The 27,705-nt window shown below is 36.3% G+C and overlaps 3 protein-coding genes and 1 long non-coding RNA gene across 4 annotated transcripts; 1 reads left to right on the top strand and 3 right to left on the bottom strand.

The window, feature by feature from the left end:
- Window positions 1-2,463: 2,463 nt before the first annotated feature.
- LOC113325250 lies at window positions 2,464-3,882 on the bottom strand. The gene is made up of 5 exons (XM_026573454.1): window positions 3,759-3,882; window positions 3,562-3,667; window positions 3,201-3,265; window positions 2,951-3,041; window positions 2,464-2,523 (listed from the first exon to the last, which is right to left on the bottom strand). The coding sequence occupies exons 1-5, from the start codon at window positions 3,833-3,835 to the stop codon at window positions 2,464-2,466; spliced, it is 399 nt and encodes a 132-aa protein (XP_026429239.1). The 5' UTR covers window positions 3,836-3,882.
- A 532-nt stretch (window positions 3,883-4,414) lies between these two features.
- Window positions 4,415-10,411, top strand: LOC113322199 (UDP-D-xylose:L-fucose alpha-1,3-D-xylosyltransferase MGP4-like). The gene is made up of 4 exons (XM_026570244.1): window positions 4,415-5,127; window positions 9,234-9,395; window positions 9,515-9,730; window positions 9,854-10,411. The coding sequence occupies exons 1-4, from the start codon at window positions 4,612-4,614 to the stop codon at window positions 10,061-10,063; spliced, it is 1,104 nt and encodes a 367-aa protein (XP_026426029.1). The 5' UTR covers window positions 4,415-4,611; the 3' UTR covers window positions 10,064-10,411.
- Window positions 10,412-10,581: 170 nt separating this feature from the next.
- LOC113322200 lies at window positions 10,582-12,495 on the bottom strand. The gene is made up of 2 exons (XR_003347080.1): window positions 12,229-12,495; window positions 10,582-11,133 (listed from the first exon to the last, which is right to left on the bottom strand). It is a non-coding gene; the product is annotated as an uncharacterized LOC113322200 (long non-coding RNA).
- An 11,510-nt stretch (window positions 12,496-24,005) lies between these two features.
- On the bottom strand, window positions 24,006-25,307 carry LOC113323387 (pathogen-related protein-like). Its single transcript, XM_026571683.1, has 4 exons — window positions 25,074-25,307; window positions 24,853-24,985; window positions 24,457-24,755; window positions 24,006-24,353 (listed from the first exon to the last, which is right to left on the bottom strand). The coding sequence occupies exons 1-4, from the start codon at window positions 25,230-25,232 to the stop codon at window positions 24,216-24,218; spliced, it is 729 nt and encodes a 242-aa protein (XP_026427468.1). The 5' UTR covers window positions 25,233-25,307; the 3' UTR covers window positions 24,006-24,215.
- Window positions 25,308-27,705: the final 2,398 nt, after the last annotated feature.

Genomic DNA, 27,705 nt, shown 5'->3' with positions numbered 1-27,705 from the left:
CATCCATAATAACTCAATTCATTTATCATCTAAAGTTCCTAGAATTATCAACATCCACAGGACCATATATACTTCAATTATGAATTAAGACAACAATTACATAACCACCACAAATACACTCCATTACTTCAATTGGCAGCAGGATAGCCACAAATAGGAGGATACAGAGAGAGAGAACACGATTATGCATGTGAGTCATTCAGTGAGTAGACAGAATCTCGTTTATTTTAAGTGATAGACAAAGTAGATATAGGTACACCGCTACATCCATTAAAGCCAGTATACACTAGGTACCAATTTAGACAATGCATGCTTACTGTCAATATAAGTGTCGCATTAAAATTCAGAAATAATTTAGAAATGACACCATTTAGTCACAAAACTAGATAATAAAATTCAGAGTGCAATACCATTTTAGATGTTCAACCCCCGTGATGGCTAGAAGAACTGAGTACTGCCAGTTAAAACATACTACAAAAATGTTGCAGAAGAATCTGTGCATTAGCTCCTTCAAATCACAAGGGATTTTGTTGAGACAATTTTTCAACCACCCTCCAAGCACGAACCTTTCCATTTTAGTCACCAACTCTTACTGCCATCAATAGCTCTCTATTTCTCTCCTTTTTCCAAACAAGAACAATCACATTTAACAAAATCATCTTTCACTCTTTAAAGAAATAAAAACAGAGATGAAAATCAATTTCAATTAGAATATATACTTCAATTGGAATTATCATCAACAACTGCAATTACATCCACAGGACCATATATACTTCAATTAGAATTATCAACAAACAAAGGCATACCTCATTCAACAATACTACTAGTAATTCGATCACACCAGGCATATTACTAATACTAACTCACTTCAGTTCTGCGCTAATAACTGCAGTTCAACAAAACAACATGCACATCCAAGTATCAGTTCAACATATATACAATATCTTAAATACTCATCTCAAATCCTGGTTCATCAACAACCACATAGTCTCGACAACATACATAAATAACTTTACTAATTCGATTGAGAAGATAATTACCTCAAACCAATCCAACTCAAGCAATTGAATTAGATTCTTCTTACTCTGACCTGACTCAGAATTCATCTCAAGATCACCACCATCTACCAAAACCAACTCTACCCTTCTTCTGTCTCGATCTGAGTCTCATAATCAGCAACCCTCAGAAACTCTAATTCATAAATTGGGGAAGAACATGAGGAACCCTAAATCTGCAATTTCTTAATCAATTTTTCAGGATAACTCCACCATTTACATCAAATACCAATCAAAAACAAACTCATCTTCTATCTTCTCCTTATTCACCTTTAATTGAATTCTCGATCAATTACAGAAAACCCTAACTATTGATTCTTCAATGATTCGTCACTGAATCAACTTCAAGGCTTAAATTAAAAAACTACTCACGAATCTTCAACAACAATAACTTCATAATTTATCTTCTAAATCTTCATAACATCATCCAACTCTATAAACTCTAATTCATATCTTCACTGATTTAATATTTCCTCTTCTCTCCTTGTTCAGCCAAGAACAACACCACCTCCATCAACAACCCATGACTCTTGTCTAATTATCCCAACCTCACCACCTCAGAGCCCTCACAAGAATTCACCATAGGTGAAAAACAGAAAGAAGAGAAGAAGAAAGAAACGAGAAGAAGAAGAAAATATAAATGAGAGTTTATCCTCTCGGTCGATTAACCCAGAAGGAGAGGCGACACGTATGAAGTGCGGGTTAACGGGTTAACCCGTGGTTTCACGGTGCGGTCCGGGTTAACCCGTTTCTCGACGGGTCACCATTTCTCCAACCCGAACCCGACTTGTTTAGAAACCAGCCAGTCCGGGTTCGGGTTTTCACGGTCCGGGCACGGATTAACCCGCGGGTTTCGGCTTGTTTTCCAGCTCTAATCATGACCTTGGTATCAAACCTTTTTCCTACCAAAATTTTTGGTAGGGATATTTATTTATTACCAGAGTGTTGTATTTGCAATGAAGTCAGGCATTCATTCAGTGTTCAAGTAGCAGCGTTGCTTTTTATATAGAGTTGATTTCTGGAATGAACTCTGGTTTATATGTTTTTCGAAAAAATAAGTAGAAATTAATAGGAGTTTATCTAAACGAATGAACTGGTACAAGAAAATAAGTAAAAATTAACGCCGAAGGGTACTTTTTCCAAAGGACTAAACAGATATGGGACCACCTAAAAAAGGACCAAACGATATTTTTCCCGCTGCGAAATGGGTGCGGGAGAAGGCCTTCACAAATTTCTCTTTAAAAGGAGACTTCAAAAATGGACAATCTGAATAGGAAGAATTCCTCAGTCTCTTGGCATGTTTACTAGATGAGGTAAAAAGGTTGATGACTGTAATACGTCTGATGATTTTCTTGCAAAAGAATTGATGTAACACATGTTATCAAACAATCTCTTTTAGTTGAACTGTCTAATATTGTTCAAGGGAATCTGCTGTTGTAGCTTTAACAAGTTTATCTTCTGCAAATGTCTATAACACAAACAATTTGAGTTAAGTTTGAATGAAATAATTTTGTTTAAAAAAATAAAAATAAAAATAAAAACTGCGCATGGTAGGTCATAATTGTTAGTTTTCAAAAATTTGCTTAAGTTCCAAAACCAAGATGAACAATGGAACGGAAAGCAAAATATCCCTCTCCAATTTTTTGTTATTGTTGTTATTCTAATCATATTAGAGTTGTCAGACTTGTCGGGAAGTACGAAAAAGAGATAACTTGAATCACACACCAATGATCAGGCACAAAATGAGATATTCTCCTTTGATAGTCATTCATACAAACCAACCACAACTGCTTATCATTAAACAAGCACTCGTGTAATTAGTGTTTATATTTGGGAAATTTACGTGGCCTTGTGAGTGTTATTCCCGGAGCCAACACTTTCTTCGCCTTCTTTGCCTTCAAGTAGTTAATGCTCGGTAGCTCAGACTCAACATTAAAATCTCTTGCTACTTCATTCTCTTCTTCATCTAACAGAACCACCTTTTCCCTGCTCACACAATTACACAGTACATGCATGTCAGCGGTACATCTCATAATATCCGTGCTGCAAAACACCTCAGTGATGGGCCAGAGCTACATCACATCACATGCACTAGCAGAGGTGTAAGAATACAATTCGGTTTCAATGAGATATTGAAAGAATCACCTGTCCATCAATGTGTCGCACCAGTACACTCCTGTAGGCATATCATCACTTTTGGGTTTGGCCGTCTGAAAAGTTAAGATGCAAAATAAGTTCAACTGATTTTGTGACAAAGACAAGGGTTGTGGACTTAGTTGACAAACAGATGACACCACTATGTATAAATGCACTTTAAAATAGTCATATTGCCCAGGGCAGATGCGGTGGTATTAAAACAAGTGGAAAGCTGGGCTGCAAGGGAGGCTATCGGCGAGGGATTGCAGAATGCTGCAGTTCTCAGATGGACAACTTATCGAAGCAAGGAGGTATATGTACACATTTAAACTAGTTAGTTGGCCTGAGGTAGAGGCTAATAGATACTTACCAAGTGCCATCCAACTACTTCATCACAAAAATTGCAGACAGTATTGAACTTCCTGATAAATAAGGACTGATCTAACATTCCAGCTTCCACGCGATACGAATTGATCCTGTAAAGTTGAACACAAACAAAACATGGGAGTAAAAAAGATTGTAAACTCATATCATTAGCTAATATTCAAAGGAATGGAAGTAGGTTACCCTGGAAAACGACAAGTGTAATATAGTTGGTGCTCCAGGCCCTTCCCACCAGACACAACAGCATTGGGCTGGTTCATCAGAAAAACATATAAATTCTAGTTTCTCAGATGTAATCAGCAAAAAATTCATGTTCTCAAACTAGAACCTCCAACATATGCAATCACCTTACAAGTGAAAAAAATTTGACAACAGCTGAATGATTAAAGCTAGAATTCCATAATTAAACTCAAAAAATAATTATTTTTTTCTGAGTCAAAAAATAATCAAACTCAAAACTGGGATAAATCTTAAACTAATCCAACAAAAACCAAGATTATTTATTTCATAGCAACATGAGTTACTCGTCCATATGAGTGGTAGCATTTAGCACAGCAATATTTCCTTCCTGCTGCTTCGATTTTGTTTGGAACAACACCTTCGGTTGATTCTTCTTTTCCATTTTTGGTTGATTTTTCTGAAATCCTCAAATCATTCAATCTTGCTCTTGTTTCTTCCGTCGCCATTCTCGCTACTCTGAAATCGGGTGAAATTTTGTAGGGTTTATATACCCCCTTGAACGGGACTTTGGGCCTTCCACGGGCTTTTCTTATTAGATCCATCGACATTCAGTCCCATCACTCGGCCCGCCCAAACTTGATAAATCCTTTCTTCCTCAGTTTTCTTCACCAAACCGACAAAACAAAGCTCAGTTTTTCTCTGTCATTCGATTCCCACATCAGATCTCGATCTCTCTCTATCAAGAACCCTAATTTCTTCTACCATTTCCCAATTCAACTCCATGGAAATCAAATTACATAAGTCCTAATTGGTTAGTTCTTAATCACACTTCAATTCTTCTTACTCTGCAACAACAATGGCTTCTTCTTCCTTGTATAAACGACAACAACAGACTCAGCAAACAAATGAAACCCCAATCTCACCAAAATCATCATCAAATGCCCAACCCAGATCTATTATTTCATTCTTCACCCCAACTGGTTTATTCATACTCCTCACATTGATACTCGTTTTTGGTGTATTCTTAAATCCATGGATGAATGATACTCTAATGCCCAGTGGTCTTTTTTCAAGAGGGGGTTCTGTGTCTAAGTGGAAGGATTATACATTATCTGAAGCTGTGAATTTTGTTGGTGGGGGTAGAAACGGAAGTGTGACTGGGACTGTGATTGTTTGTGCTGTGAGTTCACCTTATTTGCCATTTTTGAGTAATTGGTTGATTAGTATAAGTAGGTTTAAACATCAAGAGAAAGTGTTGGTGATTGCTGAAGATTATAAGACTTTGTTTTTAGTTAATCAGAGATGGCCTGGTCATGCTGTTCTTATTCCTCCTGCTCCTGATTTGCAATCTGCTCATAAATTTGGGTCTCAGGTATGTTTTTTTGGTTGTGAAATTTGGTTTTGAGATGCGGGTTTCAAGCGAATTTTGATTTTTTGTAGTTATTAGATAGTGAAGTTTAGTTGCTGAATCTGAATTGTGTTGTTGTTTGGTAATTGTATTGGGAGTCGTGGGGTTGAGCTTGTGCCACAAAGAAATTGGAAAACATAGAGGAAACTGTTAAGTTTGATTTTAATTCACTCATTGTAGTTAGTTCGGAAATTGAATGTTTAGCGAACCTGGTGACTTCATTTGTGAATTATGATGATCTGCCTCATTGTGGTAGGATTTATGTACATTTGTAATGAATGAATGCTATGTTTGTTCTTGAAAGAGGTAAACAGAAAATTTTGATAACATACAGTAGTAGAGACCAAGTTTAGGTGACCCAAACACTCATCGCTATGAAAGAAAAGAAATGAGGAAGTATTAATTATTGTCTCTTTCACTCTCTAATTTTGTTTCAAATTGCAATATGATCTGTGGATACATTGCCCTCAATAGTGAGCATCTAGAAGCTTAGGTTTAGTTCTAGTCATTCAGATTGTAAAGAAAACACTTACTGATCTCCCACTGCTGAATATGTGAAGTTTCTTTTTAGAAATGATGTATGAAGCCCAAATCTTCAATGTATGAGCTGACCCTGAGCTGAACCACTCTGTTTGATTGTTAAGGTTTCTGGGGAATGAAATCTGTAGAGTGGAAAGGAAAGTGCCCAAGAGAAGATAACTTCTTTAGGTGGATTCTTTGGTTTGAGTTTAAAAATGGAAAGTTAGATGGATAGTGGAAACAGGTCGGTTGTATTAAATTACTATTAAATCACCTCTTTAATATTTCTAACGTGTCCTCTCCATATGCTGCTGTTTAATCTTCCAGATGAGACTAAAGAGAAAAATGTTGGTTCTAAACCTTACCATGGTTACATAGGAAAGGTTAAAGAGCTCCCCTTGTATGAATGTCTGGGTGTATATGATGCACCCAACCTTGATCAGGTTGAAGCCTTCACCAACCTTATGTGGCCTAACGGAAACCCTGCGTTCTGGTAATTTACAAAAATTTCGGTCTCCTCAGTTTCATAACCAATCTGCGTTCTATTTATTTTTTTTAGTAGAAACTAGTGTGGATATGATCTTTCTGCGGGGTATGTAGAAATTTATTTAGGTCGACTAGTCTAGTTTTTTGGGGTTGTTTCCATTTCAGTGTTTGGTTTGAATTTAAAGTGCCTATAAAATGGTAGATTGGTTCCAACTGATGCATTGTGAACTCTAGTCTAGTGGGAAAATGATAGAAGATGGTAAAGATCCTTGAATTGAACATTGTGCAGCAGAAAGACTGACTAACTTGGAATGGATTCGGTTAATTGAGTTCCGGATATCTCAAGTGTTTGTAGTTTAGGCCATGGTTGTTCAAACATCCTAGTTAGTTGACTTGGATCAAGATTTGTTTCACTTACATCAAGCACTTTAAATTCAGGTGAATTGAACCATGAACACGACTAGAAGACAAGTTAAGAACAGAAAGTGAAGTTAAATTAGCAAATTGTAATGGGATTGAGGAATAGAAAAAATCGTTGTCGTTTATTTTGAGACTAGAAGACAAGTCAAGAACAGAAAGTGAAGTTAAATTAGCAAATTGTAATGGGATTGAGGAATAGAAAAAATCGTTGTCGTTTATTTTGAGAGTGGACAGACGGGAAAGATTGTGGACTGATGGATTGGGAATACTAGGCCCGGATATATTGCAACTAGAGATCTCGAGATCCCTAAGATTCCAAAGATATGAAATAAGTTCGGAAAAATAATCTTCTGATGAAGATGTGGCTTCAAATAAACCAATACCTGTCAACTTTAATTCCGCGAGATTTGCTAAACCTCTAACCCATTTTGTAGATGTTAATTTCAAGCAAGAGCCCCAAATATTTACTACAGTCGACATATAGCATGATAGGTCAAGGTAATGTAGAAATGTTAGATTACTGAATTGTGTTGAAATTGATGCTGCAAAGTTCGAATAGGAGAGATCAAGATGGGTGAGTTTAGTTAGATATGAAGCTGGTGACTTCATTGCAAATCATAATGATCCTCCTTGTTCATTTGTGTCAGGATATCCGTTGTATTGTGTTGTCCAGTTATTTATATGCTCCAATAATGTATGATTATGACGAAGAATTGATTTAGAATAGACATGGTATGTATGAAACCAGGCTAGTTTTATGATAAGTATGTAAAACAGTTGGTGATTAACCACTCTTGTGCTTGTCTTAGCAGGCTAGCTGATATAGACCTGACCTGCAGTTTGGTTTCTTATTTTCCCTGTTGATTGTTTCTTATTTTCCCTGTTGATTCTGTTGTCTCTGACCTGGATTTGGTTTGGTTTGGTTTATATTTGATGAATTAAGAATGAGCTGATGTCTAAAAGTGAAACTCTTACGATTCCTAACGCCATCTGAATTTGTGCAACTAAGAGCGAGTGTAAGCTATCTTATGGAGTGGTCCTCTGTGGAATTTATAAATTTGTAACCACAAACTTAATCAAATACAAACACCACTATTCAGCCATTCTGATCTCCTAAAGTGAGAGACAACCAGTGAATGTAAAGATAGTTTGTGGCTGTAGAAGCAGTGGGTCAATTATTGTTTTGTAAATACAAAAATGGGAAGTTATAATTTTTAAACTTGGAAATTTCTTAGGTAATAAGTGAAACACTCCTCCCATGTTGGGAGCGCGATTCTCCCTTGTGAGGAGCGTGCTCCGAACACGAATTTCACTGAGGTGCGCAAATTCGCGAATTTCAGGGATATTTGTGATGACCACGAGCGAATCTGGTGACTAAGGTTCAGAATTTGAACGTTTAGCTATCTTCACCGGGAATAACATTAATCTGCCTTGCCTTGTTTGTCTGTGTTAGGATTTATGTACGTTGTAAATGAATGTATCTTATGCTTGTTCTGTATTGTGTAAGAGGATAATAGAAAATGTTGAAAACATAGACAGAGTATTAGGGACCAGTTTAAGTAACCCAAACACCCATCACTAGAAAAGAAAAGAAATGAAGAAATGTTGAATATTGTGTGGTTCACTCTCAAATTCTGTTTTGAACTGCAATACGATGTGCGGATACAATGTTTCCCCTCAATAGTAAGCATCTAAAAGCTTAGGTCTTACTTGTTCAGATTGTCCCTAATATTGGGTTTCTCCTTTCTCTTCATATTAGTTGTAGGCAGCTTATGTATGATAATTGGAAACAGAATTGAATCGGTTCAGGTTTAGTTTGATAAATTTGGGTATCAGGTATGTAGTTTGAGTCGTGAATTTGATTTTGAGGTGTGGGTTTTCAGTAAGTTATCAGATAGTGAAGTTTAGTTGCTATGTTTTAATTGGTTATTTGTTTGTGCCAATACAGAGAAACTTACACACTAGATGTCATATGACTCAAATCACAGTCACTGGAGAAAACTAATAAGTATTGTTTCCATTCACTCATTGGTAGTTTTGATTTTGAACGTTTAGCAAACCTGGTGACTTCGTTGTGTGTTATAATGTATTTGCCTTGTCTGCTTGTGTTAGGATTTATGTACATTGTAATGAATGTATGTTATGCTTGTTGTGTTTTTGGTAAGAGCAAAACAGAAAATGTTGAAAACAGAAAGTAATAGAGACCAAGTTTAGGTGACCCAAAGAGCCATCACTATAAAGAAAAGAAATGAAAAGTGTTGAGTTTCATCTTGTTTACTTTCAATCCATTCTACAAATTCGTAACTTGAAAACCTCAATATTAAGCATATAGAAGCTGATTTTAGTCTCTCAGAATGTCGCTGATATTGGGTTTCTTCTGTCTCTTCATATTAGCTGTAGGCAGCTTATTGTTTGATTACTGGAAACATAGATGAATATGCCGGGGTTCAGTTTCATACTTTCATCTAATTTAGGTGTGATTTTGAATTCCACTTAATTCGATGCGAAGCTTTGTTCTTGTCCCTGAAATTGTGTTTGGAAGCCATATAAATTTGTTTACTGTGGTATGTTTATTTTACTCTTCGTGATGTGCACATATTGATGTACCATTTCTCTTATTTTCGTGTAATTGTCCAATTTGACAGGGCTTTTTCAATTTTACATCACGCAGACCTCGGCATCTTCTGCATATTTTGGAGCTTGGGTATAATGTCATGTACAACGACGTTGATATGGTCTGGTTGGCAGACCCCTTTACATATCTTAAAGGGAAACATGATGTATACTTCACTGATGACATGACCGCAGTATGAACACAAACTTATCTCTTGTGATGGATCTTCTGTTATCAATAACACTTATTCTGTTGCATAACTCTTAAATTGTTACATAATCGTTGACATATTTCTCATTTTGGAATGAATAGATCAAACCGCTGGATCACTCTAATGCTCTGCCACCCCCTGGCAAGAAGGGGCGTACATACATTTGTAGCTGCATGATTTTCCTCAGGCCAACCCCTGGAGCCAAATTAGTTATGAAGAAATGGATCGAAGAACTTCAAGATCAGCCATGGTCCAAGAAAGCAAAGGCAAATGACCAACCTGGGTTCAATTGGGCTTTGAATAAAACTGCTGGACAGGTAGCTCGTCTTTCATTCTTTACGTTGGATTTTTCAGAATAATAGGCATATGAAAGTGCACTTGACCAGGTTATGTTCAACAAAACAGTTTGTATAATGTTTTTATACGTTTTTGCTTCGCAGGTGGATCTGTATCTGCTACCCCAGGCAGCATTTCCTTCAGGAGGATTATATTTCAAGAACAAGACTTGGGTGGAAGACACCAAAGGAAAACATGCTATCATCCATAACAATTATATTGTCGGCTTTGAGAAGAAAATACAGCGTTTCCGTGATTTTGGACTCTGGCTTGTGGATGAGCATTCCGATGAGTCCCCACTTGGTAAACTGTAATGAAAGGATGCCGAGAACCAATTTCAACTCCGTCAGGAAACCTAGCAATTTTTATTACTGAGTTGGTAGCGCTATGGTTGAACGATTATTCTTGTTGCTTGCTGCTGTGGTAAAAATACTAAGAAAGGGAACCAGTCATTTGGAGCTTAACATCTCCAATTTCCTAGATGCAGTTCAACTAATCATTGTAAATGTTTATCTTGTATTAAAGGCTCATATGTAATTCAATCATCTCCTTCCACTGTTTTACCTGATTAAGATGGCTGATAGTTGTGCTCGCAATCACTAATTTAGATACGAAAAAAGAAAACTTCAATTCCATTTTTTTTTCTCTGTTTTTCTGTCTCATTTCAGCTTTTCATTCTCTGGGTATTCAGATGCAGATGTTAATTGGTAGGGGGGTAAGTAGAGTGAAAGTGGACATGGTAGGTTATTGAAATTGTCAATTTTGGTTCTTAGTTTTCTAAATTTTGTTCAACATCCAAAAGGCAAGTTGAATAGAAATGGAAGCAAGAGTTCCAACTCCAATTTTTTGTTGCAGTTCTTATTCTCAGCATATTACAGTTGCTAGACAGTATGAAAATCAGAAAATATTACGAATTCATCAGTTAAAAGCTACATTTCCTGTTTTATTTTTCTTGTACAGCATTTGACATAAATAAAATTTGAAGAACAGTGTCAAATCCATCAATGGTGCACTCACTGAATGTATTTTGGGATTTCGCCTTTTCTCAAAAGAGAAAGAGCATACTCTCCGGTATCAATAAGGTCCTCAATGTTGTGCAGGGATTCCTCTTCTGCGCCCAGCATGAAGATAGCACGAGCCTCTGCTTTCTTGGCCAATCTTGCTGCTAAGTTCATGGGAAGCTTGGGGGAATTGAGGCTTCTTAATATCTGACGATATAGAGAAAGGACTCGGCCTCTATTCCTTGCCAAGTCCTCGGCTGTTGCCCATAACAGACCCTTGATCATATTCCCAAGCCAACAATGAAAGAGAGGTCTTTTCTTTGTATATCACTGTGTGGTTTTTTTTTTTTTTTGTATATCAAGTTATTTGATGACTTGTACCCCTGTATGTAAATCAAATATTTGTCAGTCTGCAGCATCCAACATTTTACATCTAGAGATCACAGATTCCAGAGTTTGGTCTGTCTAAAGAGGATTCTAGACCTAACACATGAAAACCACATCTCCAAAGGAAATCAAACAACCTAAGTAAGCTTATGACTAGATCACTGTGTGCTTCCATATCAACTCCCCAGAAAGTAAGACATATAAGTGAAAGGGCTCACAAAACCACTGATTTACCAAAGAAATGGCAACAAAATGTAACGAAGCGCATTCAGATTATATCGCAAACCTCAATCATATTCCTAACTATCAAACTGAGTTTCTTGATTGATATGCAACTCCATTAGAAAACATCAATGCTATAATGAGCAACGATACCATAATGAGCATTAGCAGCGATACCATAATGACTGATGTTAATATTTCTTCGTCATCAGCACTATCAATTGTAACATCTTCTTTGGCAGCAAATGGGAATAACATTTTGAAACCTAGAGTGTTGCTAAATTACTGGACTAGTTAGTGATGAGATTGTTTAGTTTTGAATGAGACCACGTTTATCAATTAGAAACACTAAACCCCCAAAATTACTGAAAAACAGTTAATCCAAACAGGCTATATCATCAATCAGATGATAAAAGAATGAAACATTTGTGAGTCTGCATCCAACAGTTTTACTCACATACTCCAGAGTTAGGTCTAATCTAAAAAAGGGTTCTAAAGCTAACAAATCTAAAACCAAATCTCCAAGGAAATCAAACAACCTCTTGTTCAGTGATTAGTTCTGCATAACGCAAATCAATTTAAAATTGGATCATTATTCTTCTACATCTCGCCTGAGATAGTGAGAAACCTCGTCAGCAATAACACTAACAATTAGGTCTTCTTCCACTTCCAGTTGTTTACATAATCTACTCTTTCACTCTGAAACCTAATTAAGCATTGTTGAATTACTTTACTGATTAAGGATGTGATTGTTTAGTTTTTGCTGATCTTAAAAAAAACCTAACCCCCAAATTACTGAGAAGACAGTTAATCAAAACAGGCTAATCATCATCAATCATATGAAAAATGAGATAAGAGAATGTACCTACCTAACTATGGATATTCACCGCCGCCATAGATATCTTCAAGCTCCTTTCAGTCTCCGTCTCTCTCTCTCTACTGATGAGGAGAAGATCGAACCAGATTTCACTGGAAGAAAAAGTAAAAAAGAAACACTACCCCTTGTACTACAAATCTACAATAAGTCTTACCTTAGTTTTATCTTTCATTTTTTACCGTCATTTTGTTTCCACCCCACTAGATTAAATCCTTTCTATTCCTCAAAGTCATGGTAAAATATCATGATTTACGGAAGAGATGCCAAATTTCGGGGGGAATACCTATTCAGAGATCCATAAGTCACGATTTGATTTGTTTTATACAGAATGCTATCCCTCAAAAATAGGATGGTCATGGGGCGGGTGTGGGGCGGGTATGCCAATCCCAGACACTATTCTGTTCGTAAAAAAAATACCCGTGCCCGCCCCGTTATCCACATGAATTGGGCGGGTTTTTCATGAGTTACCCGTAACACGGAATTAATACATCAATTTATTTATAATCAAAACTTAAATATGAATCAAATAAAAATAATAACATAAGAATAATGCATTCTAAAATTTTAAATTCAGAAATTCATCTTAAGGTGAACAAAAAGATCTTTAAATGACTTCTTAGTTTCTCTACTTTGTCCTTTCAATACAAGAACGATCAAAGAATGTGTCTGATCACAGCAAAGAAACGAAAGTGATGAATATACAAGAACGATCAAGAATATAATAAATGTAAGAAAGCTCGACTAAGTGGTAGAAGTATACTATTCGATACAAATTCTTGAATAAAAGTTGAAACCCTTATAATATGGAAGCAACGAGGTGGGTATGGGGCGGAGATCTTGAATCCCATCCCCGTAACTTAGGTTTCGGGTATTACCCATATCCGACCCCATCCCCATTTGTGCGGGTAAAACCCTACCCAAACGGGGCGGGTACCCACGAGGATGGATTTGGGTGGGGCAAATGGCCATCCCTACTCCAAAAATTGTTGGTTTTGATGGTGTTAAATAAAAAATGCTTGAACAGCGCGTGGTAAATTCTTTTTTCCAAAAATTAGTTAAGATGTAGTCGTCTTTCTCCTTGACCCAAAAAGAGCAACGTCAGCCGGTTGACAAACCAAAAATACCTTCTGAAAATGACAACCAAAAGATCCATCCAGCCCTTTTGTAGAACTGCAATAAAAGCCCATGGCATGGATAAGGGCTGTTATATAACCCAGTCCATGATGAATGTCTTAAGATCTCTATGATCGGTGGCGGGATCATTGTAGATACAAAATACTGCACACCAGTCAAACATGTGAAATAATGATCATCAAGACCAAGCAAAGACAATCGCCTACAGCTTATCCAAATGACGCATCATATGACGTCAGCTTAATCACGAGTAAAGTATGAAGAACCATGCGATGTTATAGAGTTTGTGCGATAAGAGTCAATGTAAGTGTGCATTAGTAGCGCACACCAAATCCGAAAATAAAGGCTTTCTTAGCTGTCCTCCACTATGTAAATCTCTATACAAAGGACTGAGCGATCTTGATTGAAGAGGGACTTTTTGGAGAGGGTAGACAAGATATTTAGGAGAGAGAAAGATTATTTGCTTCCCAAGTTAGGGTTTGCTTATTACTTTGTATCCCATTTGAAGATCTTAATAAATATTCTTGTGGTTTTCATGGAGTTTACTTAGATTGATTTGTAGATTTTAGTAAGGGTGTAGTTGTAGGATTTCCTGCAACTACATTTTGGTGCTAGAAACAGCTCGGAATGATATATCCTGTTGGTGAATTTCTGCACAAACAAGTTTTTGATTCTTCATAGTTTATCATCTTTTTCATTAGAAATCTTTGAGAATTTTAGAAATTCAGATCTGAAAAATTTCATCAAAAATAACAATCTCAGAAAAGCAATTTCATCATTCGTGAACAAGAAAAAAAAGACAGAACAACAATCATCTATGGAGGAAATAAGGATCGGCAGAACGAAAGGAGACGACAGAAGTATACAATGTAATTCAATAACTAAAACAAGTATCTCTGACGCAGATTTTCATGCAGGAGTAACAGGAAGAATATATAAACGTGATTTTAAAGGAATGAAAATCATGACGGTGGACAAAATGTCACCTTTAAAGGAGTGGGAAAAGAAGGAGATAACATTTGCAGCGGATGAGATCTCAGAAGAAAACTTAAGGAGAACGGATCCTTTGGTGATTACAATAACTGCAGAACGACAAACAAAAGACGAAAGAATGGAAGAATCAGAAAAGTGGGCGATACACAGAACTTTGGTAGACACGGGTAGTTCGGTAGATATATTGTTCTATCATGCGTTTAAGGGGATGGGATACAAGGACGCGGATATGATACGTTCTACATACAATATTCATGGTTTTAACAAAACGATAACAAAACCAAAAGGTGAAGTAACCATGTGAATATTGTTGGGAGAAATAGAAACGCAGGTAACATTGTGCGTGATAGATGTCGATTCGCCATACAACATGTTATTGGGGAGACCTTGGGTGCATGCGATAAAAGGTGTAGCATCAACTCTTCATCAATATGTGAGATTCCCAATACCAAGTGGAATAGGAGAAATTAGATAAGATATAAGAGTGCAAAGGTTTGTGGTCAGATAGATGTACAGGATTATGAAGGACGCGCAAAGAAGCGAAAAGATCGTTGGAGAAAGGCGAAAAAGATGAGGAAGGAAGAAGAATTAAGAATATAATGATAAGAGCACAAGAAGAAAGAGGAATACCAAGCGAAATTCCAGAAGAATAGGGTGCACCAATACACAAAATAAAAGAACCGACACCGCTAGGAGAACCAAAAGAGAATTTTACCGCAGCAGAGCCGGCAAAAAATATAAATATCGGAACAGAGGATGATCCAAAGATATTAAAAATTGGAACAAAAATGGGGAAGGAAGAAGAAGAGCGCACAATCAATATCTTACGAGAATACAAAGACATTTTCGCATGGAGTATGGACGAAATGCCAGGAATAGATCCTTCTGTCGCATGCCACAAATTGGATATCAATAGGAACGCACGACCATTCAAGCAAAGGATAAGAAAAATAGCAACCACGTACCATCCTCACATAGAAGCAGAGCTACAGAAGTTGCTTGAGGAAGGAATAATAAGGCCAGGAAAATACGCAGATTGGATAGCAAATATGGTGGTGGTGCCAAAGAAGAATAATGGAATAAGGATTTGCATCGACTTCAGTGACTTAAACAAGGCATGTCCAAAAGACATCTTTCCATTGCCAGACATACCACAAATGGTTGAAGCAGCGTCAGGAAATGATAGACTCTCACTCATGGATGGATATAAAGGCTACAATCAAATTCCTTTGGCTGAAGAAGACCAAGAACATACTGCCTTTTTCGCACCTACAGGATTATATTGTTCTACAAAAATGCCGTTCGGACTGAAAAATGCAGGTGGGACATATCAACGAATGGTAGAGAAAGTATTTGCAAAATGGATACACACAACATTGGAGGTCTATGTAGATGATATGCTGGTGAAGAGTAAAAAAGTTGAAGATCATGTTGACCACTTGAGAGAAATCTTTGAACAGATGCGGCAATTCAACATCAAGATAAATCCAGAAAAGTGTTTTTTTGAAGTTGCATCAGGCAAATTTTTAGGTTATATTGTATCTAAGGAAGGAATAGAAGTCGATCCAGAAAAGGTACAAGCGGCTCGTGACATGCCATTACCCGCGATTGTGAAAGATGTACAGAAATTGAATGGATTGTTAGCTTCATTGGTGCGGTTTATTTCGCATTCATCCAACAAGTGGAAGCAGTTTCTTAACATCCTCAGGAAGGGACCAAATTCGCATGGACAGAAGAATGTGACAAAACACTACAACATATAAATAATTACCTGATGAACGTATCTATTTTGAAAAAAGCGGAACCTAGAGTAGAATTATTAATATATCTCGCATCAACATCACATGCGTTAAGTGTTGTCTCGCTACATTTGGATAAAGGAGTGGAAAAACCAATATACTACATAAGTAAAACATACAATGCCGCAGATAAAAACTATTCAAAGATCGAAAAGTTAATACTCGCACTGGTTTATGCGACACAAAAGTTGCGAATCTATTTTCAAGCCTACAAGATTAAGGTATTGACCAAAGTACCAATTGAATCAGTAATGAAAAATTCAAAAAGATCAAGAAGAATATAAAGATGGAATGCACAAGTGGGGCACTTTCAGATAAAGTATGAAATATTATCTTCACCAAAATCGCAAGTCATAGAGGATTTCTTGGCAGAGTTCCCATTCGAAGAAGATGAAAGTGTAGAAGAAATGATGGATGTAGAAGAAGAACATGGAAATCCCAAAGACTTGTTGATAGAATACAGTAGGTGGGAGATACTGGTGGATGGATCGTCAAATGGAGAAGGAAATGGAATCGGAATAGTTTTCATCTCATCAGCAGGAGCAAGAATGGCTTACTCATTCAGGTTGGAGTTCGCGTCCACCAATAATGAAACTGAATACGAAGCGGTGGTGCACGCTTTACGGTTGGCAATTGAAATGAAGTTGGACAATGCACGAATAACTAGTGACTCACAATTGGTAATTCGTCAAACAGAAGGAACATATAGCACGAATGAGCCATCTCTACAGAAATATAAGAAACTTGTTCCAGAGCTATCTTCCCAGATTCTAAAAATAAATTGGAGGCACATATCAAGGAAAGATAATTTCTTAGAAGATGCATTCGCTTTTATTCCGTCTATGATGGTGGACCCAACCACAATGTGTATAAAGATACAGATGCTCTTTTCTCCCTCTATCAACAATGAAGATAACATATAAGAAGACGCATATGTAATGATTGTAGACAACAAAGAAGAAGAACAAGCGAATAAAGACGCAGATTGGAGAACTCAACTCCATTTATATTTAGAAAAAGAAGAAGTCCCAAGATATGGATTGGAGGCACACAAGTTAAAGGGTAGAGCGACAAATTATGAAATCAAAGAAGGTGTGCTCTACCGAAGATCATTCCTTGGACCATCTCTTAGATGTTTGACGCGAAAAGAGGGAATTGAGATTTTGAAAGCGTTGCACTATGGGGATGCTGGAAATCATAGTGGAGGAAGGTCATTAGCGTACATAACAAGGATACAAGCGTATTACTGGCCCTACATGCATGAAGATGCGAAAGAAGTATCAAGGAGGTGCGAAGAATGCCAACGTCACGGAAAGAAAATACACGCACCAGGTGTGACGCTAAACTCATCAACAAGTGTTTGGCCATTCGGAAAATAGGGCTTAGACATTGTAGGTCCCTTTATACCAGGAACGGGGCAGAGGAGGTATTTAATAGTAGCAACAGATTACTTTACAAAGTGGGCAGAAGTGAAAGCGGTACAACATATACGAGATAAGGATGTGTTTACATTCATATTTGAGAATATCATTTGTAGATTCGGAATCCCCGCACAGTTAGTTTCTGATAATGTAAAATAGTTTGAAGGAGAAAACATAGAAATGCAACTTAATGCGTTCAAAATACAAAGCGGAAAGTCCACCCCTATATATCCCCAGAGCAATGGGAAAGCTGAGGCAACCAACACAATAATTGCAGGTATATTGAAAAAGAAGTTGGAAGGATATAATAAAGGATGGTGCGAACAAGTACACAATGCAGTATGGTCATACAGATCAACCAGAAGAGAAGTTAGGGGAATGTTGCCTTTTTGTCTGACATACGGAGTAGAGGTGGTGTTGCCAACTGAGGTCATCATACCTACAACTAAGAAAGAAGCGTGGGAAAAGAATTTAACTGCAGACTTAATTTTAACAAAACTTGATGATCTAGAAGAAAGTAGAGAAATTGCTTTGCAACATATGGAGAATCACCATCAAAGGATAGCGCGAGAATATAACAAGCGCGTCAAACAAAGAGACTCTCATCCAGGGGAACTAGTGTTGAGAGAGATACCTCCTTATCATAAAGGAGGAGATGGAAATTTAGAGAAAATATGGGATGGGCCATACATAATAAAGAGAATAATTGGCAGTGGAGCATATCAATTGATGGACCCCGAAGGGAGAACCACGGGTCGTAAACTTGAACATACTTGGAAAAAATTGTATTTGAAGAAATATTATACGTAAGTCACGCGATGATACTCGCATAAGTGAAGACACAGTCGCATGTAAATGAACCGGAGTAAACACGGTTGAAGATGCGAATTTCTCAACATTCAACAAGGGTGTATTATCAAAGATTATGAATGAAAGCAAAGAATTTGTTCTTCTATGTGTGATCCATATAACTCAATTAAAAGGCAAAAATAATACCTAATGATAAGACCTTAATAGAGGGTTTCAGAAGTAAAAACCTCTAATTAGGGAGGCTAGGTATACAATAGTGGCGTGCACCCTAGTTCGCATACAGCAAGAGGCAATAATAAGACCTAACTTGCGTCATATTGGGAAAACCTAGTTAGCATGGCTCAGGTGAAAGATACACCGATCCTGGAGCCTGAGCCATGGAGATTTGAGGTGAGACAAAAACCCATCCAGTATAGTGCCTTAGTTGAAATACTAAGGTAAGAAGCTCTCTACTAAGGAGTGCAGAAACTTGATCAAGGCGTCGTGGTACACGGTTGAGTCAAGAGTGCCTGGGGCGTATGGAGCGTACCTGGCCGCTCTTGACAAGTCCTGACTATGATGTACTCGGTCCGAAGAAAACCCAATTAGGGTGCGGTCTTATAACCATAGGCCATATCGGAAGAGGGATAAGAGGCCGCGAAAATAACTGATTGCATTACCGGATGGGAGGATCCCACTCTAACCCGGTAGGGGTACGCTTCCTTGAAGGGGAAGTCAGGGGGGATATAAGGACGACACCCTCCATTAGGGAGCTCAATTGTGTCAAAGACGCAAATATCATGAGGTTTTTTACTCACGGGAGTATCAAGGATTATAGCATTTGTGCGATAAATAAAATATGCAGAGGCAACAATTCCGAAAAATGATAAGGCGAAATCAATGGGTTATTACATGAAAGTGTAAAAACCGTCTGCGATTTCGTCGCACAAAAACAGAAATTAATTTTAAGAAAAGTAAGACCTTTACTTAGGAAGGCTTAATAAGACTTCACGAGAAGTAAAACTCATACTAACATCGTTTTCCAGGAAGTGCTAAAGAAGAAAACTTATCACATTACGCATCAATATCAAAAGTGTAAGGCAATAGTCGCACGATTTTATCAACATGTTTCTTACAAGGAATATAATAAGAGGCAAGTATGGGAATTAAAACCAAAAGTTATATTATCTTCCTTGTCAAGAAACGAATGTTAAGGATGGGAATATGTTTCAAGAAACATCAAAATAAAGGAAAAAGGGAAAAAGCTAAACATTATCATAAGGCACATCTTGGTTAACAGTAGAAGCTTCAACATTGACTTCGTTGTTGGGATCTTTGGATAAGCCTTCACCAGATTTGTCCTTCTCAAGCTGACTTTCTTGAAGGGGAATTTCAAGATCTCCTTCATCATCGCTCACATACTCATAATCACTATCGGGCTCAGGAAGTTGTTCGTCATCGCTTATGTCAAGAGTATGAACAGTTACCAAAGGAAGTGATTTATCCAGGAGACTTTATTCACAAGAGCTTGAGTCTTAATATGAGCTCCGCGAGCGACACCTTTCTCTGCATTTCTCATACCAACCTCCATGAAACTTTGGAGGTATACGAACATCTCCTCTCTGCCTGATCTCGAGAAGACGTAAGTGTAGTTGAGAGTTTCGCACGTTCTTTACGAACTTTTGCCAAATCAGATCTCAGCTGCGAAACATTGGATTCTCAGACTCTGCAAGAGAAATAGAAAATTATAATCAGAGTGAAGTTTCCGCCGGGTTAAGATTTACACAATAATGAAAAAGACAAGTAAGTTGAGGCAGTCAACCACGCGTGACTACCTTCTCTCTGAGAAAGAAGATATTGAGACAAATCAAGACTACTATCTTTCATATTCTCCATAGCCTTATCAAAATCATCACCAACTAAGCCCCTCAGACGAGATCGAATTTTCTTTTCATCTTGAGAAAGGGAGGTCTTCTCTTTCATAAGGGCATTATGAGATTCTTTTAGTTGCGCGTGTGTCTCTTTAAGATGATTCATTTTCACAGTTAGATCTATCTTACTTTGGGTGATCTTTTCATTTCCGTGGTTAATATCTTCGATGATTCGTCAAACTGACTTTTTAGTTTACGAAGAGATTTCTCTTGATTATCACAAATTTTCTGGAGAATAAGATACTGACGTGAAAACATTGTCTCTTTCTTTAAAAAAGATCGCTTCTCCATGGATAGACCCTCATTCTCATCTGATAAAGTTTGATGTCTTAAATAAGCACTGTACAACAATTCAGATAGATGGGAAACTTGGGAGCCAAATGTCTCATTCTGTTGAACTAATAAGTTATTCTCATTTGTTAGATTTTCAATCTGATCAAGCAAATATGAATGATTATTATTTAATTATTTTATCTGGTCCCGCAAGCTCTCATTTTCTGTGTGAGCATCTTCAGCGAAAAATTGAAGATCATACCTCTCCAAAACGCGCCTCTGGTTTAGATCCTAATATACGCAGAAAGGAGTTCAAAATACATGGATGCAAAAGATAAGTTATTCCTAAGGAGAGAGAGTTATATAAGTAAAGAAATAAGTACCTCTGATAGTCTGATTCTTGTTGCGAAGATTCTCAGATTCAAGAGTCACAGTCTGGAGTTCTTCCTTCAGTTTGCCAAGTTCTCCTTCAAGAGCGACGATTCGACGCGAAAATTCCAATATGGTATTACTAGACTCGGAAAATCCTTCAGCAAGAACCACGTGACGACGAGCATCCTAAAGGAAAATTGTTGTAAGAAAAAGTATGAAGAAAAGAAGAAGGAATAAAAGGATTGTGAGCGAAAGAGTGCTTACCAAGAAATCGAGGGAAATATGAACACTTGGATCAATCTGAGAGAAGATTTCATTCCTTTTCGGCTTATTCGGTGGAGAGTCACACAACAGTTTGTTCAAAGCATCGTAGATACGAAGCTTAGTAGGATCAGTAATAGACGATTGAGCGACAGTAATAATTTCAGATAAAACTTGAGCAGCGGAGCTTACTCCCTCTAAAACCCCAGTGTCAATAGGGATAGCCTCAAAAGAAGTAATCTTAGAAGAAGAAGAAGAAGCAGGTATGGAAAAGGTCATGTTTTCCGCAGGAGCAGCAAAGACTGTATTCTCAGTAGATGAGGAGATACTTGCAAATAAAGGAATATTTACAATGGTAGAGAGGGTCTGATCCACTGAGGATGGGTTACTGTCGTAGAAATGGGGAGTTTTGTTATCTCATGATCAATCAAGGTAACATTTGTGGAAGCAAAGATTTCCTTTGGAGAAGAAGGAAGATTCAAAGGAGCAGAGGCAATTAAACCTTGAAGAGTTGCGTCAACATTAACATTAGAAGGAGGTGAAGCAATCAAACATTTTGGGGGCGCACTAGCATCGACATGCGAAGGAATGTCAGTTTTAGTTTCAGAAAAGTCAAAGTCAGGTAAGACAAGACCAGTCTTGACGGAAGGAGCTTTGCGAAATTTTCTAACCTTTATCTTCTTCTCGCCCTAAATCTCACACTCAGAATCCTGCGAAGAACAACACAGATAAGAAATAGAGGCAACAGTATTGTTTTACACAAGAAGAAAATATTTCTTACTCCTCTATTATGTGAAGGCTTCCTCTTGTGAGATTCATTATCCTTTGAACTTGTAGAATACTTCGGGTTTTTGACTGTAACTTTGGTGGTACCAAAAGAAGAATTTTTGCTGCAACAGAACCAGTATGGGAATGGAAACAATAATATTGCCAGGAAGAGGAGCTCAATTTGAAATCAAAACAAGATTAAGCAAGAATAATTTCAATAAAGTATACAAACCTTGGGAGAGGATCCATTAGGGTAGCAGCAAAATCAAAATTGAGGGTTCGCAAAAATTGGGATGAAGATATTTTAAGAAGACGAAGAAGAAGATAAAGATTTGCAGAGAACTCACAGGAAAAACAAGAGAAGATGAAGAAAAAAGAGAGAAGATTATCTCTCTTCAAACTCAGTTAATAAATAAGAAGAAAAAAATGACCGGTTAGATTTGAACGTGCCGGTAAAAAGGGGAGAAAATCAGCACGTGTAGACGGTTACACTGAAATTACGGAAACATGTCGGCAAAAAAGAATACGAAAAGATGAACGGGTGCGGAAATATAAATTGAAGTTTCTCATATCGCACTCTTTTGCAAAGAAACGACATGAGAAGAGGCAAAATGTAGATACAAAATACCGCACACCAGTCAAACATGCAAAATAATGATCATCAAGACCAAGCGAAGACAATCGCATACAGCTTATCCAAATGACGCATCACATGACTCCAGCTTAATCACGAGTAAAGTATGAAGAACCATGCGATGTTATAGAGTCTTTGCGACAAGAGTCAATGTAAGCGTGCATTAGTAGCGCACACCAAATCCGAAAATAAAGGCTTTCTTAGCTGTCATCCACTATGTAAATCTCTATATAAAGGGTTGAGAGATCTTGATTGAATAGGGACTTTTTGGAGAGGGTAGACAAGATATTTAGGAGAGAGAAAGATTATTTGCTTCCCAAGTTAGGGTTTGCTTATTACTTTGTATCCCATTTGAAGATCCTAATAAATATTCTTGTGGTTTTCATGGAGTTTACTTAGATTGATTTGTAGATTTTAGTAAGGGTGTAGTTGTAGGATTTCCTGCAACTACAATCATAGATTCATAAGACCCTGCTAAAATTGAGTTTTGTTATCTTGTGCATCCATGCACTATAGATAGTAGTCAATCATTGGAATGGGAAAGTATAAAAAACTATAAAATATAAGAAAGAGAATGATTCTTTTCATTGGAGAATGCATTTGTAGAAAAAGAAGCTCAAAAATCCATGAATATTTGCATTTCCAAATGCAAAGAATCATTCTCTCTCTTATATTTTATTGTTTTTCGCATTTTCTCTTGCTAATGATTGACTCTTATTTTGTGCACAAAATAACAAAATCTTTTGAAAATAAACATATACTCCCTCTGTTTCACAAAGACAGTCCGCTTTAACTTTCTCAAAATATTAAGGAGACCATATTATTTTACTTGACTACCCTTAGTTACTTACCTATTTTATTTTAATAAAAATGCCAGCAATAAAGACAATCCAAAATTATTGTGAAAATTATAAATACGAAATATAAAAGGAAAATTTAAAAAATATCGAATTTATGAAGTATAAACTTTATAAGGAATTTAATTTTTAGAGTTAAATGTATATTTCCTTAAAAGGAATGAAGGATATATTTGTTTCCTCAATTATACTAATTTCTTTAATATTTTAGATTGGGTCACGTTAAAAATGGATTTATGATTATGAAGAATTCAAGAGTATATTAGAGAGTTCATTGAAAAAGTACGACTATAAACAGAAGTTGAACACAATTTTGAAACTGACGAAAAAGGAATAGAGGACGGTCTTTCAGAAATAGAGGGAGTATATCCCTAAAATATGGTGGGACTCTTTCTCTCGGAACAACCCGCAGGATGTAAATCATTTCCGAAGAATTTATTGATAAAGAGAAAAAAAAAACTTTCAGAAAAAAAAAAAAAAAAAAAGAGAAAGAGAAGAAAAATACATAAATGAGGAGGTTAGACCTGACTCCAAAAATAAAGAGAAAAAGAAGAAAAACAAACCAATACATAGCTAGCTAATCTTATTTCATTTCATACTAATACAAGGAAACAAGAAAATACAATTCATTTTATTCAAACTGTGGACGCAACACCCCAAATCTGTCGCGAATTTACTGTGCGAAATATTTTTAAGAACTTCAAACTGAAATGTTCCACCATTATTGTTGAGTCCCACACTGAACTTTCATTCTGTGGTCTTCAAGAAAGGACAAGCTGATGTGCCAGAGTTATCCGATGTATCGTCACCTTTGATTAGACCACTAAGTAGTTCTCCTCCATCAAAGAAGAACTCAACCTTCACGATTTTCTTTTCTTCATCCAACTGTTTCAAGATAGACGAACATTATCCAAAGTTTTCTATCAGAATATTATGGAACTCAAATGGAGATATGTCACAAATTAAGAGGAGTTTAATAATTAATTACCGTAAAAATGCCAATGGCATAGAATTCAACTTTCTCTCCGGTAGGAGCACGGCCTTTAAAAGGACCCTCCATGAATCCCCAATGTCTGAATTTGTAAACAATAACTGGTGGTCCAGAATACACTTGCATAATTTCAAGTGCAAACCCACGAGGAAATGTTGTCGCGAATATTTTATTAGCAGAGGTGATCGTTTCCTCCGATGGGTTATAGACCCGATATTTCTCAGGCAATGAGGTTTGCAAGAACAAGTTATAGCTTCCTTTTTTGCCGATTTCATCTAGAGCTATGGGTTGGCTTCCTGCCGTTGGATTTCAAAATTTTAGTTATTAATTACACATGAAACAAGATTATCATTTTGAAACGAAGATAGTACTGAGGATATGTAAGCTAATTACCATTTTTACTAAAGGTGAATTTAGCAGGGTCAAGGGTTTTCATATCCTGTGGGCGTGCTTTGTGAACCATCTCCATTTCCCATGTTTTTACAAGGTTTTGCACCTCTTCTTCAATGGAACCAGCAGGCCATACCTAACAAATTATATTACACAATGAAAATCCAAAGAAGTTTTGAACCCTTTTTGATATTGGTTCTTGAAGTAATCAATAAGTGTTTTACCTGAGTTCTGCCTTCTTCGAAGAGCTTGTTAACTACATCATAGTTAGGAATACCATTTCTCCATTGAGTGTCTTTCTCTCCTTCTCCATATATGTAATACCGATACTTATCTTGTTTGATCTCAGCCACAGACGACGATGAAGAAGAAGAATCAGTCATTTTCTTCTACTGCTTAGTTAGAATTCAAAAAATTGAAGTTTTTTTTTTCTTCTTTTTGATCGATGAATATGAATAAACAAGTAAGGGTTTTTATACATAAATTTTTTTTTGATCGGCGGCTTTTATACACGTATATTAAATTATGTTGATTATGTACCATAGAGGATAGAGACGTATGGATCTCTCTCATTTGGTTGAATTGTATACATACTTTGTTTTCTTAATTCTTTCTTTAACTAATCCGTACCTAATATACAATAATATTGCGACAGTAATCAAATCAAAACCAACAAGCTCTGATTAATTTTCTATTAAGCCATCATCTCACGAGGCGTCTGATCAGAAACCAGACTTTATCGGTTGAGTGAAAATCTTAAACTTCATTGTTGTCTTCACTCGAATGGCCAAAGGAAAATAGAATAAAGAAAGACAACTCGTCACCAAGACAGCGATAGATCATATCCTGCGGGCGTGCTTTGTAATTATAGTAGAGCTTGAACACAATCCTAACATCATCGCAGATTCCCAGTTATTGAGAATTGTATTTTAAAGAAATGCCATAAAAAATACCAATGCCCAAGGGAAACAGAGAATCAATTCGAATCATACTCAATCTTGACAAATGACATAACAGTTTTTGCTGGTTAAATTGGGGCCTATGTCACGTAATTGGGGTCTATGGATTTTTCCATCCACCCCATAAAGAATAATAAGAAATGTCTAAGTTTGATGAAACTACCATTTTATCCTCTATCAAATATTAATACTACTAATTTGTCCTCATCAAATCCTAATCATAAAATTAAAAACTAAAATCAAAATCATAAAACTAAAATCATACTTTCTTCGTTTCTAAAAAATAGGTGAGTTTGGTTTTCACAAAAAATTAAGAAAACCAATCGTTGTAGCCACTTTTTCATGTTTTTTCTTAAAATATCCTTTGGTCCCCACTCATTTGTTATTAGAGAAAGAGGAGAGAGAAGTGGTCCCCTTTTTGTATTACGAGAAAAAAAGGAGAGAGAGAAGTGGTCCCTTTATGAGTATAGTAATAAAATCATAACATTTGACTTTCCACATATGGAAACAAGCCTATTTTTTTGACATACCCAAATAAGGAAACCTGCCTATATTTTAGAAACGGAGAGAATAAAATTTAAAAACTAAAATCAAAATCAAAATCATAAAACAAAAATCATAAAATTAAAAACTAAAATCAAAATAAAATTCATTCCCATCTCCACTCCAACTGATTCTTCTTCTTTTCTTCTCAACCCAATCCTACAAACTAGGTTTTAGTAAAATAAAATTGCTCAAAAATTGAAAATTTTGAAATCAAATTTTTCCGGTTTATCAGAATCGGTTAACGTTAATGTATATGTGATCCGATTGCAAATAGAAACGATTTATGTTCATGCCCACAAAGACCGATTGTCCTTGATCTGTTTTCTGGTTCGAGAAATTTGAACCAGAATCGGATTACATTAGCACTTATAAAAACCGATTGTTGATGTATAATGTTAGAATCAGATTTTATATGTGTGTCGAGTAAACCGATTGTTGTTCTAAATTTTTCAGTATCTTTTTTTTGTTAGAATCGGATTACATGAGCATTCTTATAAACCGATTCCTATTGTGCAATGTCAGGAATCGGTTTTTACATATATATCGTGTAAACCGATTCTGGTTAACCCATTTTTTTTCAGTTAATACTCAAATGAGTATGAAGTCATACTCGATTTCATTTCGATTACAAATGAAAATAGTTACGTACTCGAATTGAAAACGAGTATAACTTTATACTCGAATTAAAAACGAGTATAACTTTATACTCGAATTGAAAACGATCCGAAAAATAGTATAACTTTATAAAATAGTTATGTACTCGTAAAACTTCTTAAACGATTTGAAATCGAGTATGAAGTCATACTCATTCTTAACTCGGGTATAAAAATGAATTTTAATTTTATTTGATGTTTAACAACACATAATCTACAGATAAATTTTTTTTTACTCACAATCGGTTTATGTTCATGTCCATATAAACCGATTTTGGATAATCGGTTGATTTTCATATCCATATAAACCGATTCTGGGTAGAAGCAAGTTTCAAAAAATCTCTGTATGTTTTTGAGGTTACAATCGGTTTATACCAATGACAATGTAAACCGATTCTGAGTTGGTGTTCTTCAAAAAAAATAAAATAATTTTTTTTCATATTCAGATGATTCATTAACACAAGTTAATTTCACATCTAACACGAAATTTTATCACTAATCATCTAAATTAACACTAATTAATCAGGGTAAATTTTTCATTAAAAAAATAATTGGTTAAGGGGTTTTCCATTTTACTTCACAATGTCTCTTTTTTTGTCACGTAATGATAGGCCCAAATTAATTCCTATAGGCCCCAATTTAGCCTGGCGAGATTGGGGTATACCCTATAAGACAAAAGATGGTCATTTTGAAGTAAA

The sequence above is a fragment of the Papaver somniferum genome, chromosome 11 (genome assembly GCF_003573695.1).
Source record: "Papaver somniferum cultivar HN1 chromosome 11, ASM357369v1, whole genome shotgun sequence".
NCBI classification, from domain to species: Eukaryota; Viridiplantae; Streptophyta; class Magnoliopsida; order Ranunculales; family Papaveraceae; genus Papaver; species Papaver somniferum.
This window is presented reverse-complemented; position numbering and strand designations above follow the sequence as displayed.

Bases quoted from the DNA above. Each gene is read 5' to 3' on its own strand.
- LOC113325250 (XM_026573454.1), bottom strand. From the start codon at position 3,835: ATGAACCAGCCCAATGCTGTTGTGTCTGGTGGGAAGGGCCTGGAGCAC. The intron at 3,668-3,758 runs GTAACCTACTTC...TCAACTTTACAG, and splicing joins TACACTTGTCGTTTTCCAGG to GATCAATTCGTATCGCGTGG. The intron at 3,266-3,561 runs GTAAGTATCTAT...TTAACTTTTCAG, and splicing joins AAGTAGTTGGATGGCACTTG to ACGGCCAAACCCAAAAGTGA.
- LOC113323387 (XM_026571683.1), bottom strand. From the start codon at position 25,232: ATGACTGATTCTTCTTCTTCATCGTCGTCTGTGGCTGAGATCAAACAA. The intron at 24,986-25,073 runs GTAAAACACTTA...ATAATTTGTTAG, and splicing joins TCGAAGAAGGCAGAACTCAG to GTATGGCCTGCTGGTTCCAT. The intron at 24,756-24,852 runs GTAATTAGCTTA...ATCCAACGGCAG, and splicing joins ATTCACCTTTAGTAAAAATG to GAAGCCAACCCATAGCTCTA.
- LOC113322199 (XM_026570244.1), top strand. From the start codon at position 4,612: ATGGCTTCTTCTTCCTTGTATAAACGACAACAACAGACTCAGCAAACA. The intron at 9,396-9,514 runs GTATGAACACAA...TGGAATGAATAG, and splicing joins TCACTGATGACATGACCGCA to ATCAAACCGCTGGATCACTC. The intron at 9,731-9,853 runs GTAGCTCGTCTT...TTTGCTTCGCAG, and splicing joins TGAATAAAACTGCTGGACAG to GTGGATCTGTATCTGCTACC.